General features: G+C 37.9%; 2 protein-coding genes across 5 annotated transcripts in view; both read right to left on the reverse strand.

Annotated features, from left to right (window-relative positions):
- Positions 1 to 98: 98 nt before the first annotated feature.
- Positions 99 to 6,690, reverse strand: LOC122302919 (NADH dehydrogenase [ubiquinone] iron-sulfur protein 1, mitochondrial). Its single transcript, XM_043114387.1, has 5 exons — positions 6,106 to 6,690; positions 5,373 to 5,619; positions 3,103 to 3,397; positions 1,981 to 2,355; positions 99 to 1,317 (listed from the first exon to the last, which is right to left on the reverse strand). The coding sequence occupies exons 1-5, from the start codon at positions 6,527 to 6,529 to the stop codon at positions 418 to 420; spliced, it is 2,241 nt and encodes a 746-aa protein (XP_042970321.1). The 5' UTR covers positions 6,530 to 6,690; the 3' UTR covers positions 99 to 417.
- A 1,003-nt stretch (positions 6,691 to 7,693) lies between these two features.
- Positions 7,694 to 13,451, reverse strand: part of LOC122302923 (nicastrin) — a 29,547-nt gene continuing 23,789 nt past the window's right edge. For 3 of the 4 annotated variants that reach the window (XM_043114392.1, XM_043114393.1, XM_043114394.1), the window contains 5 exons: positions 12,542 to 12,613; positions 10,468 to 10,608; positions 9,653 to 9,737; positions 9,058 to 9,499; positions 7,694 to 8,210 (listed from right to left, as the gene is read on the reverse strand). In XM_043114392.1, coding sequence (XP_042970326.1) covers positions 7,946 to 8,210; positions 9,058 to 9,499; positions 9,653 to 9,737; positions 10,468 to 10,608; positions 12,542 to 12,613 — 1,005 coding nt within the window. In that variant the 3' untranslated portion in view covers positions 7,694 to 7,945. Of the gene's footprint in view, positions 8,267 to 9,057; positions 9,500 to 9,652; positions 9,738 to 10,467; positions 10,609 to 12,541; positions 12,614 to 13,451 lie in introns of all 4 variants that reach the window. The other variant, XM_043114395.1, reaches the window with a different exon arrangement.

Below are 13,451 nucleotides of genomic sequence, written 5' to 3' on the forward strand. Positions count from 1 at the left end.
CGACAGAAAACATATTCTGACCTTCACCTGAGTAAGATAAAATGCATTTAGCTGCAGGTTTTCGCTGATCTATTGCCAAACTTGATAACAATAGGAAATTCAGGGTCAAACAGAAAAAGCTTTTATTCTCTCTATGAGATTGCTGCTGAAGATTTGACGAGAAACTTGTGAAAGCTAAGGCATATTTTCATAGTCGAGCCAATACAACAGGATACGAATTGGAAAATCCCGTTTTACATGCGAACCTTTTCAGAAAAATTCTTTTACATTGCAATAACACCACACCTAAGAAACTTTTATTGGAAGTACTTCCAATGTTCCAGAAGCTTTGGCCAAACAGGGCCTCACGCCGCCCAAATGATGATAGATAAAGAAAAAAGATCTGCACCATTATTTATAATAGTAAAAATCTACTGCTCACTTCTTCAATAGTGAGGCGCTGCATTGAGCCATAATCTTTGATGCGCGGGTAATGGAATCAGTCATATAGAAATTTTCTATGACTGTCCTGAATGGTGTTGAACTCATCTTCTGATTCGAGTCGGGTTTCAATGAAGCTGAAAAGGTTGCTGGCTCTCTCTCATCCGTGCGCAAGAGGTTTGGTGCCACTGTCCTGATCCGGGATCGAATGGCCCCAAGTGAATCATAGGGCAACCTCAACCCTGCAACCTCGGACAGAGCTCGAATAATCTTCCAATCATCCCTAGCGTCACCAACTGTGGGAACAGCAGGCAACGTTTGTTGACTGCACCCTTCGGTGTTTTCATATGTCCCTTCCTTCTCGCTAAATGCTGCTGCGGGGAGAATGACATTGGCACGATACACACTCCGGTCGCCATGATGTCCTTGGTAAAGCACGAAGGCATCAGCTGGAACCTTTTCCATGTCCACATCATCAGCGCCCATCAAATACACAAATTTGGCAGATTCAATGCTTTTTTCAGATTCAGGTACAAGTCCAAGGTCAAGCGCTGCAGCTTGGGCAGCATTGAGAAGCAAGACGTTGAATCCATTCCAATCGGGTCTGACAACATTGGCATTTTTTGAAATTGTTTCAAGAGCAGAGAAAATTGCATCCTTGTCCTTCCTCTCAAAAATACTAGCACCGACAATGATGGCGGGGTTTTTGGCATTCATGAGGGCTGAGCTAAAAGGGTGGCGACCCTCAGCAATTTCACCAAGTGTTTTAGGGTCTGTGCCAAGATGCTGGTGCTCGTAGTTGAAATCAACCGCAGGGCCAATGTAACCGACCTTAGCTTGGGTTGCCCGGACTGTCTTTCGGATTCTGGCATTTACCATGGCAGCTTCAACCCTTGGCTGGCAATATTGTTAGAAAACATTAGATTTCGAAATCCATAACATAATTGAACAAATGAAATTTATCGGCAACCGCAAAAAACTCACTACTTACCCCACCCATTCACAATCCCTACACTTAAGAAGTTATAGAGGTCACATGTCACTCAACAAGCAGAGGTCACGTTACTCAACAATTGAAGTCATGACATATTAGAGTTTTTTCTATAAGGTAATTTTATCGAGGGAGAAGGTAATTATAATTTTTTTTTAATATCCATGGGTATTCGGGCCAGCTTGCGCACACCTTGACTAATCCCACCAGACCCCGAAGCTAACGATCAGGTAAATCTCCAATGGCACTAAGAGGACTCAAACTAGTAACAATTGGGGAGCAAACCCAAAGCCTGACCAACTGAGCTACCCCTCAGGTAATTATACATTAGGAATTTTGGGAAAAAAAAGGGGAACAATCATGAAATAGAGATATAGAAAAGAGGCGAGTTTTTTATTTTTATTTTTATTTTTTGTGGGGGGGACACATATTTAATTCCATATCAAAGAAAACATTTACAACCTCACATGAATGCCAAACAACTGGATGCTTGCAGATTGTAACAGTAACATCAAAACATTTCTTTTAACCATGTGTCCCCAAGTCAAGAATCACTGCCAGAAAATTACCTGGGTACCAACCAACAGGAAAACATCTGCTTTTTCAAGACCAGCAATGGTACTATTCATTATATATCCCGATCGCAGATCAGCATTGGGGTTCATGCCATTTCCTTCACACCATATATTGTTTGACCCCAATCTGTTTAAGAAATCTTTTAGTGCCATCATGGATTCTGCATCAGACAGCTTACCAGCAATCCCAACAATTTCCTCCCCTTTAACTTGATGCAATACCTCAGCAATCACAGCAAGAGCATCACGCCAGCTAACAGCCTTAAAACGCCCATCAGCACCACGAATCATAGGGTCATTTAGCCTCTGCCTCTTCAAACCATCATAAAAAAAACGAGTCTTATCTGATATCCACTCTTCATTAATGTCCTGCAACAAGTAAGAGTAGATGGCTCAATAGGTAAACAAATACATAGAAGATAGTTAAGTAACAGTCCTTTTTTGCTGACCAAAAGTTCCAAAAGTTTATACTTGTATACCTATAAGTCTAAGATTGTCCTACAAAGGACAAGACAGGAACCAAAATTCTCCTCTCTTTAAATAAAATGCACAAGATAAAATGAATAATGCATATTAGCGTTTCTTTTTTCCTTTATAAAAAATCGAGGTCAAATACAAAGTCAGCTTCATTAATTCTTCAAGTTCCACAGTTGACATAGGAATCAAACCATTAAATGGTTTAGTCAACTCTACACACACACACGCACACACAGAGGGAGGGAGAGAGAGCATGATTGAGAGTGGCCTTAAAGCACCGCTAATCCAAGCCAGTAACTGAAGAAATGATATTTAAAAGGAAGAAGCCATGGATGCGAGACAAGATAGTCCATTCATTCCAAAGTTTGATCAGGTGCTCAATTTAATCAAACTGCTATGTATACCATAGCTGATTAGCACCTGGAAATATACTTGTCTAGGCATCTTTTTATTTTTATCAGTCTTGTCTAGGCCTCTTAATTAATATTGAGAAATAGACTAATATATCATAAAAACTCAGGTCTTTGACTGCACAGCTCAAACTCACAGAGAAAAAAACGAGGGACAATGATGCTCCAACAAACACAAACAAGTGACAGTCAAGCAGAAATAGAACCTACAGTGTCACTTAAACTCTACCTCATTTAACCGGGGAAGGATGCGAATGACCTCTGCACCTCTGCTATCAATTCGGATGTTGGAACCAACTGCATCAGTAACATCAATGCTTTCTGTTCCCTTTAACTCCCAGTTTCGGGCTTTAAATGCAAATGGTTTCGACGTAAGGGCTCCAACAGGACAAATATCTATTACATTTCCAGAAAGTTCACTTGTCATAAGCTTTTCAACATAGGTCCCAATTTCCTCTCCACTGCCACGGCCTAACATGCCAAGATCCTCAACCCCAGCAACCTCTGTTGCAAATCTCACACACCTGTTGGACCAAAAAATTGCCAGCATCACAAGCTTATTTAGGCTCACAGGAGCCAGGGCTACAACTAAAATGCATACATCTTGTTCCTAAAACAAAAAAGTTAAGGCATTTGTTATCTATTTTATGTTACATAAAATATTATACGTTAATGTGCTACATTACAAAGTGTCAAAACCCAAGATATTCCCGCCAAAGCAATAGACATAGCAGTGATCACCCAGTTGTAAAGCTGTTAAAGCAATTAAATTGACCCACCACCTAGTCTAGTCACAAATAAGATAGATCAAAATTATCTCAGCATATCAAAAAGCGGTAATTGATCTGCACCTCTGTAGGACTCTTTGATTACATTAAAGCATGAGCCCAAAGTTGATTCCCTCAATATAAAATGCACCACAAGAAAAACACCCAAAAAGGATTACTAACAGCACAACCAAGGAAGATGATCACAGCACAGCAGAAAGCTGAAGTGGTAAGACTAACACAAGGCCCAAATTTTTTTTGATAAGTAACACAAGACCCAAATTATCTATGACTTTCCAAAGAATCGGAAAGCATGCATTGAAGTTATTAAAATTCCATAAATTTAATACTGTCTTACATTGTAGAATTCTAGTTACAAATTATTATTTTTTATCGGCACCGGGTGTTTGGGAACAACATCCCGACTAATCTCAAGGGTGCACAAGTCCTTGACAAGGAGTTTCCCACAAGTGCACTGTGATACCCCATATGATAAGAGAATACGGTACGTGGTGTATGGGATCCCATATTGTTTGGAAAAGAGAAGTTCTTGCTCTTTATAATATTCTAATGGAGTTTCAATTGTATCATTGACTAGTCCTCTTGGAATATAGGCCATGTGATTTGGGCCTTCTATTGGGGCATTACATGCACTTTGGGTAATTCAATGGGAAAATCCCTCCAGTCCGATGGTCCCTAGGAATTGTTTGCACCCAAGAGGATTCGAACCTTAGACCTAGAGAGAGCATACCACCAAGACCAAGGCCTTTATCACTTGAGCCAACCCCTTGGGGTTTCTAATTAAAAATTATTCTAATTGAAAGAAATTATAAATAGTTTAAGTAAATACATCACTTATTTTGTTAATAAAGTTCAAGTACATAAAAATTTTGTTAAGAAAGCTCTACTATGAACGCATCATAGTTTGAACAATGAAACTTTTTTTTTTTTTTTCGAACACTGAAACTTATACATGTAGTTCTAATAGAAAGGCCAACACTGAAAATCTATCATGCATTTTCCTTGAAGTTAGCGACCCCTGACAGAAAACCTTTTGATAAGTAATAAGGTTTAATTAAAAGACGCAATCCAAGTAGACATGAAGTAAACAATAAACACACCAATTTAGGAGAGAAAGACACAAGAAAATCGTGAAAACCAAGCTCATTAAAGTCGGAATACTCGAACAAAAAATTGAAATATCTTGTAGACCTTGAGACGGGCTTCTCGTCACTAGAAGTCCCTAGAAGCTAGGAAAAGTTCCTGCAACTCTTACTTCAAGTATATTCTCTCAGCAGACTGATAAAAAAAATAAATAAATACTACCAAAAAAAAGACTATGAAAGCTGTCCAAAGGAAGAGAGTTTTGAACTCATCCTGTATCTGTTCAAGATCCTCAAAATTTCTAGCATTCATTTCCCTCCAAATAATGCCCTCTCTTACAATCCCCATCTGTAAGACATTCCATAGCCACAACTATTCCTCAAACTACAAACATTCCTCACCCAAGCAATACACAAGATGCCCTTAGAAGTATTATCGTGGAAGTAGTTCAAGAGGCACAAACTCTTCTTCATCCAACTCTACCACTCCAAATCCATAAAGTACCCTGACAATCCAACTCTCTCTCTCTCTCTCTCTCTCTCTCTAAATTCTATGAATGGAATAAAAGATTTGAAAACTGAAATGATCATCTGTATGGTAAAAGTATAAGAGATTTCCTGATTCTGACCTTGTACACTGAATGCACCGAGTCATCACAGTCTTCACTAGAGGACCAAGATTCTTATCTACCACCGATCTCTTCATTTCTGTGAACCGACCACGATCAGATCCAAATGCCATAGACTGATCCTGAAGATCACATTCTCCACCCTGATCACAGATTGGACAGTCCAATGGATGGTTCATTAGCAAAAATTCCATCACTCCTTCTCGAGCCTTCTTTGCCACTGGCGTATCGGTCTTTATTTTCATCCCTAAAACCAAAGTCTCAGATGAATCAGAGCATCATTCAAAGAAAAGAGTTATTCAGCACTTATCACAAACCTAGAATCAAAATGGATCAAACAGTATGAATGCTGTCATTCCCAAAATCCAATTATCATAGTTTATAAGAGCAGAAAATAAAATGACTCACATTATGGACCATCAAACCCCAACAATAATCCTCAAACACAAGAGAGACATATAGAAAAGAGATCGAAACGAAACAAACTACGCAGTAGCATTAATAAAATTAAATTAAAAAACCTCAATAACTCATTAATCATAAGCTATTGAATTGGATAAAATAGCACGTCTAAAGGTAAATCGACAAAAGAAATTAAAAAAATAATTCTTTTTTCCAAATGAAACAAAATCTGAAGATAAGATACAACGAAGGTTAAACACACTAAACCCATCAATCCCCGAAAGCAAAAAAAAAAACGATACAATACATAGAATTACAAGGAAAGACTGACCGGGAAGAGCGGGCATGGCGCAGGAGGCAACGGGCTTGGGGGACTTCTCGACCTCAACGAGGCACATGCGGCAGTTCCCGGCGATGGAGAGGCGGCTGTGGTAGCAGAAACGAGGGATGTCCACGCCGGCCACCTCACAGGCCTGGAGAACGGTCATGCCCTTGGGGATTTTCACCGGGTACCCATCCACGAACACCTCAATGGCGTCATCAGGGTTCGGAAAGTGGATTCGAGCCCCGCCGATAGGGGTCCTTGGTGGCGGAGGGAGATCCGGCGACGATTCGGGCTGGGCCTGGGCAGCCGAGGCTTCCGGAGTGTGGAGTTCCGGCGTGGAGACAATAGGCCGGACCTGGAAGAGAAGATTCCGGGAGAGTTTTGAGGCGGTAGGTCTAATGACCCTCGAAGCTAGCATGCCCAACCCCATGTCTCTGAGATCCCTCTGATTACGACTCTGATTATTAGGTATGTAATCAGTATGTGTGAGCTTGAGGTGCTAAAATGGATGGTTGAAGAAATGCCAATGCTGATGCTATGCTATAATGCTAGGCGTGGAAGCAGTGCTGCAGCGCATCCTCGCACAAAGTGACCTGATACCGACCTCGGGTTAACCGACTCCCCTGTTTGTAGAATTGGGCTTTGGTATTGCAAGCCCGGTCCAAATTACCAACTTCAGGCCCATTTAGGCCCAGGTTCCTTCCTAAATCAGTTCATTTTGATGTCTTGAGGCGGCCTCCCGACTCCCGAGTCCCGATCCTATTTTTTTTTTTAGGTAACGTGGAAGGCTTCTATATTTAACAGGAAAAATTTTCTCATCATCCTTATACTTTATCCATCATATTTATTTTAATTTTTTTTATTTTTCTATAATAAATATGTAGTGTGCGGATGATAAATAGAATAATTTAATTAGTTTAATAAAAATAAAATAAAATAAAAAATAAAAAAATAAAAAATAATATTTTAATATACAAAATGTATAATGTAGGATGATGTGTAACATTCTTCTAATTAATATAATATATAGTGTGTTAATAAATGAGCTCACAAATCGATTATTTTTTAATACTAATTGGACTGAGCTTGATGTTTTTTGAAAGTCTAGTAACAGATGTCTCAATCACAATGGAGGAGGTCTCAACGGGAGTGAAGAGATTGTAACATCCGGGAGAATGAAAGCTTCAAGTTCTAACCAAGCAGGAAGACCTTGCCGCAGTAACAACCTACCAAACCCTGCTTTGGTAATAATACGAGATCGCGAGTTAAAACAAAAAGTTAAGAATTAAATAAAATATTTATAAAATATATTTTTAATATTATTTTTATTTTAAAATTTCAAAAAGTTGTCAGTTGTTATAGCTTTTTTTAGTCAATGGCCCAAAATGAAACTTTTATTTTTATTTTTTTTATTTATGTATATATATATTTGGTTAGATTTCTTAAGATAGTTTTAACTACTTCCAATTTAATTAGCTTTTCCAAATGAGAAATGCTTTTCTTTATTTTATATATTTTGTCGTCCCCAATTACACTAGTTGATGTGAAACATTTTACGCCGTGCGTGCGTGCGTGCATTCATTCAAAACCTTGCTTTCAGAATTCAGTTCTCTATGTATTCGGTACATTAAAAACAGTAAAAGTTTGGCACCTGATTGAGAGGACCAGTCTTTTCCACTTTAAGCAACTCCATTCACTATTCCTAAGGCAAAAGAATGCCATTTAAATACTGAAAGTATCTAAAATCTATAACGAACCAATCAATGGATCAAATCCTGTACTTTACCATCATATTTTCAACACTTTACTCATGAATGTTCCCAAGAGTTATCCAATCTAAACCGCATTAATCTCGCTTTAAGGCCTTCGTTAGGACTGCTCTCGTAGTCACTATGGCAAGATACGCCAAGACCGTGACAGATATTCCGGCAACCAAAACAATACGGTCATAAGCCGCATCCTGTACTGTGTACACACGCAACCCGATCGCATTCCAATTGCTCTCAGTCCAAACAGGGTCCAACATCCCCATTGGGTCAGAGGAATTTGGGGGCAACACAGTCCAAATACCGGATTCAAACTTTAACCGTGTTGAATATGCTGGAACGTACCTGTGATGATCAACCATATGCCTTAAAACTTTGAGAAAATAACTCTTTCATGGTCCCTAAAATGAAATTATGGTTAAAGATGGAGTTATATCACAAGTCATTTGCAAATTCATCATATGGCTATAAAATGATTAGCTTCAATTAGAACATGCTGCCCATTTCACTGGCATTGAGTATGGTAAGCACAACCCTTACATTCCCCCCTTACATGTGTGTGTAGATCCAGAAGTTCATACATACATGGCTAAGCATCGATGATGTTTATCTAGAGAAAGAAAAACTCAGTTTGATATGCCCAACCCTATAAATCTACCATTATTCATCCAAGTTCAAGCTCAGGGTATAAGTCTCGAAATAAGTTCAATTAGCTCAAGCTCATTAGTGTTTGACATGCAAAGCGTGATACAGCACAATTTATTTGAATTCGACTGGACTTATCTCTTAAGGTTAAAAATTAATAGAACCTTAAACCAATTATGTGCTGGATCGAACGTGAGTTACATATGTTAATTTAACACTTGAGTAAGTTCATGACAACCATAAACACAAATGAGCAAAGCTCTAAGCTGTTCATGAATAGCTTGGCTAGTTTGTAGCTCTCGAATCGAGCAACCTGCCAAGGTCGATGATCCTATAGGGATGAGGTTCATACATATATAATTGTGGCAGAAATGGGAGTAAATTCTTAAATAAAACGACTCAAAGTCAAGGCAGTACCCTATAAGGAGTAGATGAGTATTTAAAACCACAAAAAACTGTGCCACCACTATCCCAAGTTTAATTGGGCCTGCTTGTGGAGGTTCTGCACCACCAATTATGAATTAATATTAACGGGCAAGTGAAATACCTGGTTGTGGAGATAACACAGATTCCCTTGCCATCTGTTTCTTCCCTAACGCAAACTGCACCTTTGTTGCTGCAACCTTGTGAACAAGAAGAGCTAGCATTCTCACTGGGAATAGATGTTCTGTCAGCCAGAAAATTCCACAAGAATCTGGACATATCATCTACATATCCAGGAGGTGGCTCGAAGGAAGGTTCATCGAGGATAACACCAGCATAATGGTTTGGGCAGGTAGAGTTGGGTGATATATATTCCTTCACCAGCTCACAAGAAAGACCCGGATCGCAGTCCAATAGACAACCCATAAGTTCTTCAACTAGTGAGACATTCACACTGATACCAGTTAGAGCCGAACCACTTGCACTTTTATTGTCACTAGCAAGTATGTAAAGGGTGCGGGCAACAAGGGAAGCAGCAGCCACTATAGCTGAAGAGTTTATATTTGCTGCACCAAAAACATGAATCAGAAAAGATAAGAGTTATGGTACAACTGTCTGACACAGAATAATTTTATTTTATTATTATTTTTTTTTTATAAGCACACAGGATAATTTAACCAAGAGATGAGAGAAGCGTCCAAGAATAAAAACCCACTCACATATATTATCAAGGTGGCTATGGTAGAACTTGTTGCTGAAAACGCTATCAAAATCTTCCAATACAAGCCCGGAAGTGAGAGAATTCTGCAAACCATTAGACTTCTTTAAACCAACTATTTGCCAAAACTCATCTTCAACTACTGCCTAGAAACATTAGAAAAGCTAAAAGGCATCCTCTGATACTTCTAATTGGTGATGAGAAACAACAAATTTTTAAACACAGGAAAAATAAGTAAAATCTGTTGATCTCCAGACAGAAGTAACAAAAGATACGCTAAGATAAAAGAGAACAATTTGATTAGCCAATACTGCCAATTCCAGTCCTTCAGTTTCTAAGTCTTCTAAGTTGAACTAGGTATTAAAAGAAAGCCTTCTAAGTTAAAGGGTTCTTTATATCCAGGAAATGAGGCTCCCTTAAAAATGAGGCTTCACAAGAAGGACATGAACTGTCAAACTGGCTAGTATTTAGTTACATACAACAAAGAAAAATGGATGGCAAGGTTCTGAACACAATATGCAATTCAATATTGGAACATCTACATGGCCATTACAGGGTAAATTGGTATTGTCTGACCCGTTGATATATAAATTATTCCAAGAAACTATTATTAAAGGAAAAAGGAACCAGTTTGTGAGTGGAAAAATCAACAGTCCCACTCCTTCAGTTTGATATGATACAAGGCCTTTGTTTTCAACAAAAATCAGACACTTCATATCATAGGTGACTTTATCCCCCATGCAAGAATAAAAAAAGAACAATAAAGATGTGGATGGAAAAAAGAAAAACAAACATTTCAAGGGTACCGTCCAAAACCTTTCTCAGGAATGACATCAATGACGAAGGAGGTATCCCAGGATTTGAAGCATTTGCTGGCGAGACAATTATGTGTTCAGATTTCAGTGAATCTTGAGCATGCTTTAGGGCCTTCAATGTCTCATTTGTGGCAGATGAAACCTACAACAACAACATTTAATGTGTAGGATATATAGGCAGCTGACTACAATGATGAACTTGGAATAAAAGAAATCATGGAACTTGTAAATACATATTCATCTAGCATCTAATATGCAGCAGAAGGTAATACTGTCAGATGTTTTTTTTTTATTTATTTTTTGTATAAGTGAACAATTCCATATCACTACAAACTGATAAAGTTCCACTGATAAAATTCCATATCACTATTTTTTTTTTATTTACCTATCAAAAAAAAACAAACTGATAAAGTTTTTGTGTGACATAAATTATGAGCACCTTAAATATACCCTAATCAAAATAGGGCAACAAAATTGACATGTAACCAGATTGGTGGGCTTGGGGAAGCTTTCATATGTTTAGAGACAGAAAGAAAGCAATAAATTGTTAGGACTTAAAAGAGAAAAAATTTTGACAAGTTAACTCTGATTATGAACTAATGTTAACGCAAGTCAAGTCAATGTCTTTCACAGTTGCCAGTGCCACTTAAAACGATTATCACTTTAAGTTGATCTTTGAATATAAGGACCAGAATCTAGGAGAAACCCAATTGACTTCTAAAAGTTTTCTCCTGATCAACATTAATAAAATAAAGGGAAAGTCAAGCTATTGCAAGTGTAATAAACTTTTCTTTTCTTTTTTTCTTTATTATTTTTTTTAACTTGCTGACCTACAAAAAGTATTTATTTTCCTTTCCTCCCTCCCCACCCCCCCAAAGAAGAGAGAGAGAGAGAGAGAGAGAGAGAGCAGCCACTTGATGCAAAAATGCTGGAGTAGGACAAAATCGAGATCTCTCCATCCAGAACCCCACTCTAATGGGGCCAAAAATGAGTCGTGGCCTTCTAAAGAGTGCAATATGAGTTTATTGCTTTCAACCTTGAAAAATTCTAGTGGAAAGCTTCTAGTTCTGAATCCCTTCTTTTTATAATAAATTGTACCAAGTGTCGAGAATCAGGATTGGTTCAGAATCAGAAAAAAGAGGACACATCAGGTTTTGAGGCAAGGAATCCCAAAATGATAAGTGCTCATACCACAACACCAAATCTGTCAGTTCTCGTTGTTCTAACAGAGAGAAGTGAAAGATGATGGGAAAGTATTTATACAACATACCAATAGACATAGCAGCTAACAAATCCAAAAACAGATCAGAGGATTAGGGAAAACATGACAGACTGATTTGAGTTATAACCAATTTTGCAGGACAGCGATATATGTCGATTAGATTCAAGGTTCAGTCATAATCTTGTAGAATTGAGGGTTCAATCTTCAATAAAGGGTCTATTTTAATAAAATTCTTATTTACTGATAAAATAAAATCTTCAATAAAGGGTCTGAAGATCTTATCAAAAGAATGTATTTAAACAATTATCAATCTGAAACCTAAAAGCCCCACTTCATAAAGAAACACAGACCCTAGCTCACACTGCCATCTTTTGTAATTAAACTGAAAATTCCAGCAATTCCATCAACTTCCAAAGTGCTATAACTAGAGAGAAGGGAAAGGTTTCAGTCTAATCTCATTATGAAACAGAACTCTATCGGTGTGTTTCTTGTCATGGCTGCTTTATTTTAATTTAGAGCCAGAAAATTGATGTCAAGACAACTTTCTGCGAGATGAAATTGAGGAAATATACTTATATTCATCAACTAGAGGGTTTCATGGTTTAAGCAGAAAGTGGCAAAAGCGGCATGCTGCTTTCATGCTCAGATATGATTATTCTAGCAGTAACTATGACAACACAGGAAGCTTTCAGATGGTTCTCTGGCATGCTTATGACTGGTAAGATACATAAATGAAACATAATAAGAAATTTGAGAATCCAAATGCAAGATGCTTGGGGGAAATTGCACAAATCATGTAGATGACTATTCACTATCATGTTAATCTCACAGATAATTGAGAATGGGTTCTCACCTCTGCAGTATGAGTATAAAACCTTTTAATCCCTTGATTGAAGCCTTTCCCCACAGATCCAATTTCTATGGCCTGTGCAATATAGTCCAATGAGCCAAAAGTTAGCTTGATAAATTAGGATAAGTAATCCAGTAAGTAACAAGTCAGCCATTATCTTTTTTTACTTAAAACTACAATATCCATAGCATCTTCCATCTCCCACTCTTTTTGGGGTTCATTTTGTATTATTTATGTTTTTTTAAGCTGAATACATGACAAGATCATTTAAGAGAAAAAAAACCTAATGCATAAGAGTTGTTCCATTTCTGATTTCCGTCTTTTTTTACAAATTAAACATGTTTGGTTATGTTTATGGTTTTAAATAGTAAAGTTAAGCAGTGTTTGTGTTTTTAGTGTTTCCAGAAACCAGATATAGGGATTGTATTTGTTCTGTTCAAGTCCAGTATAAATTATTATCTCTCACTCTATAGAGTGTTCTTTATAGACCAAAAATCTTTATTTGGTTTTTGTTTTTTGTTTTCTGGGTGGAGAGAGAGAGAGAGAGAGAGAGAGAGAGAGAGAGAGAGAGAGAGAGAGAGAGAGAGAGCATATGCAGGTCTGATTAGTTCTAAGAACAGATGACCAAGGGAGAAATACAACAGGATGCAGCTAGAGTTGGGGAAGAAAGATGAGGTGTTATGCGACTAGCGTATTCCTTTCACCTTTTCCAAGGCAGAAGCAACAATGCATTTATGTTCTCCTTCACCTTAATGATGACCACCATAGAATCATCTTAAGAAGCTAAAATTTTAAGTTTTCTTCCCATGCTTTGATAAGTGAAAATTTCATTAAATAACACCTGAGGGGGAAAAAAAGAAGGGGAGCCATCTCCAATTAGGCAAAATAGATCCCCCAAGCACAAATACTGGTT

This window comes from Carya illinoinensis, chromosome 3, assembly GCF_018687715.1.
Source record: "Carya illinoinensis cultivar Pawnee chromosome 3, C.illinoinensisPawnee_v1, whole genome shotgun sequence".
NCBI lineage: Eukaryota > Viridiplantae > Streptophyta > Magnoliopsida > Fagales > Juglandaceae > Carya > Carya illinoinensis.

Bases quoted from the DNA above. Each gene is read 5' to 3' on its own strand.
- LOC122302919 (XM_043114387.1), bottom strand. From the start codon at position 6,529: ATGGGGTTGGGCATGCTAGCTTCGAGGGTCATTAGACCTACCGCCTCA. The intron at 5,620-6,105 runs GTCAGTCTTTCC...CTTTGGTTTTAG, and splicing joins CGCCATGCCCGCTCTTCCCG to GGATGAAAATAAAGACCGAT. The intron at 3,398-5,372 runs GTCAGAATCAGG...TTGGTCCAACAG, and splicing joins CGGTGCATTCAGTGTACAAG to GTGTGTGAGATTTGCAACAG.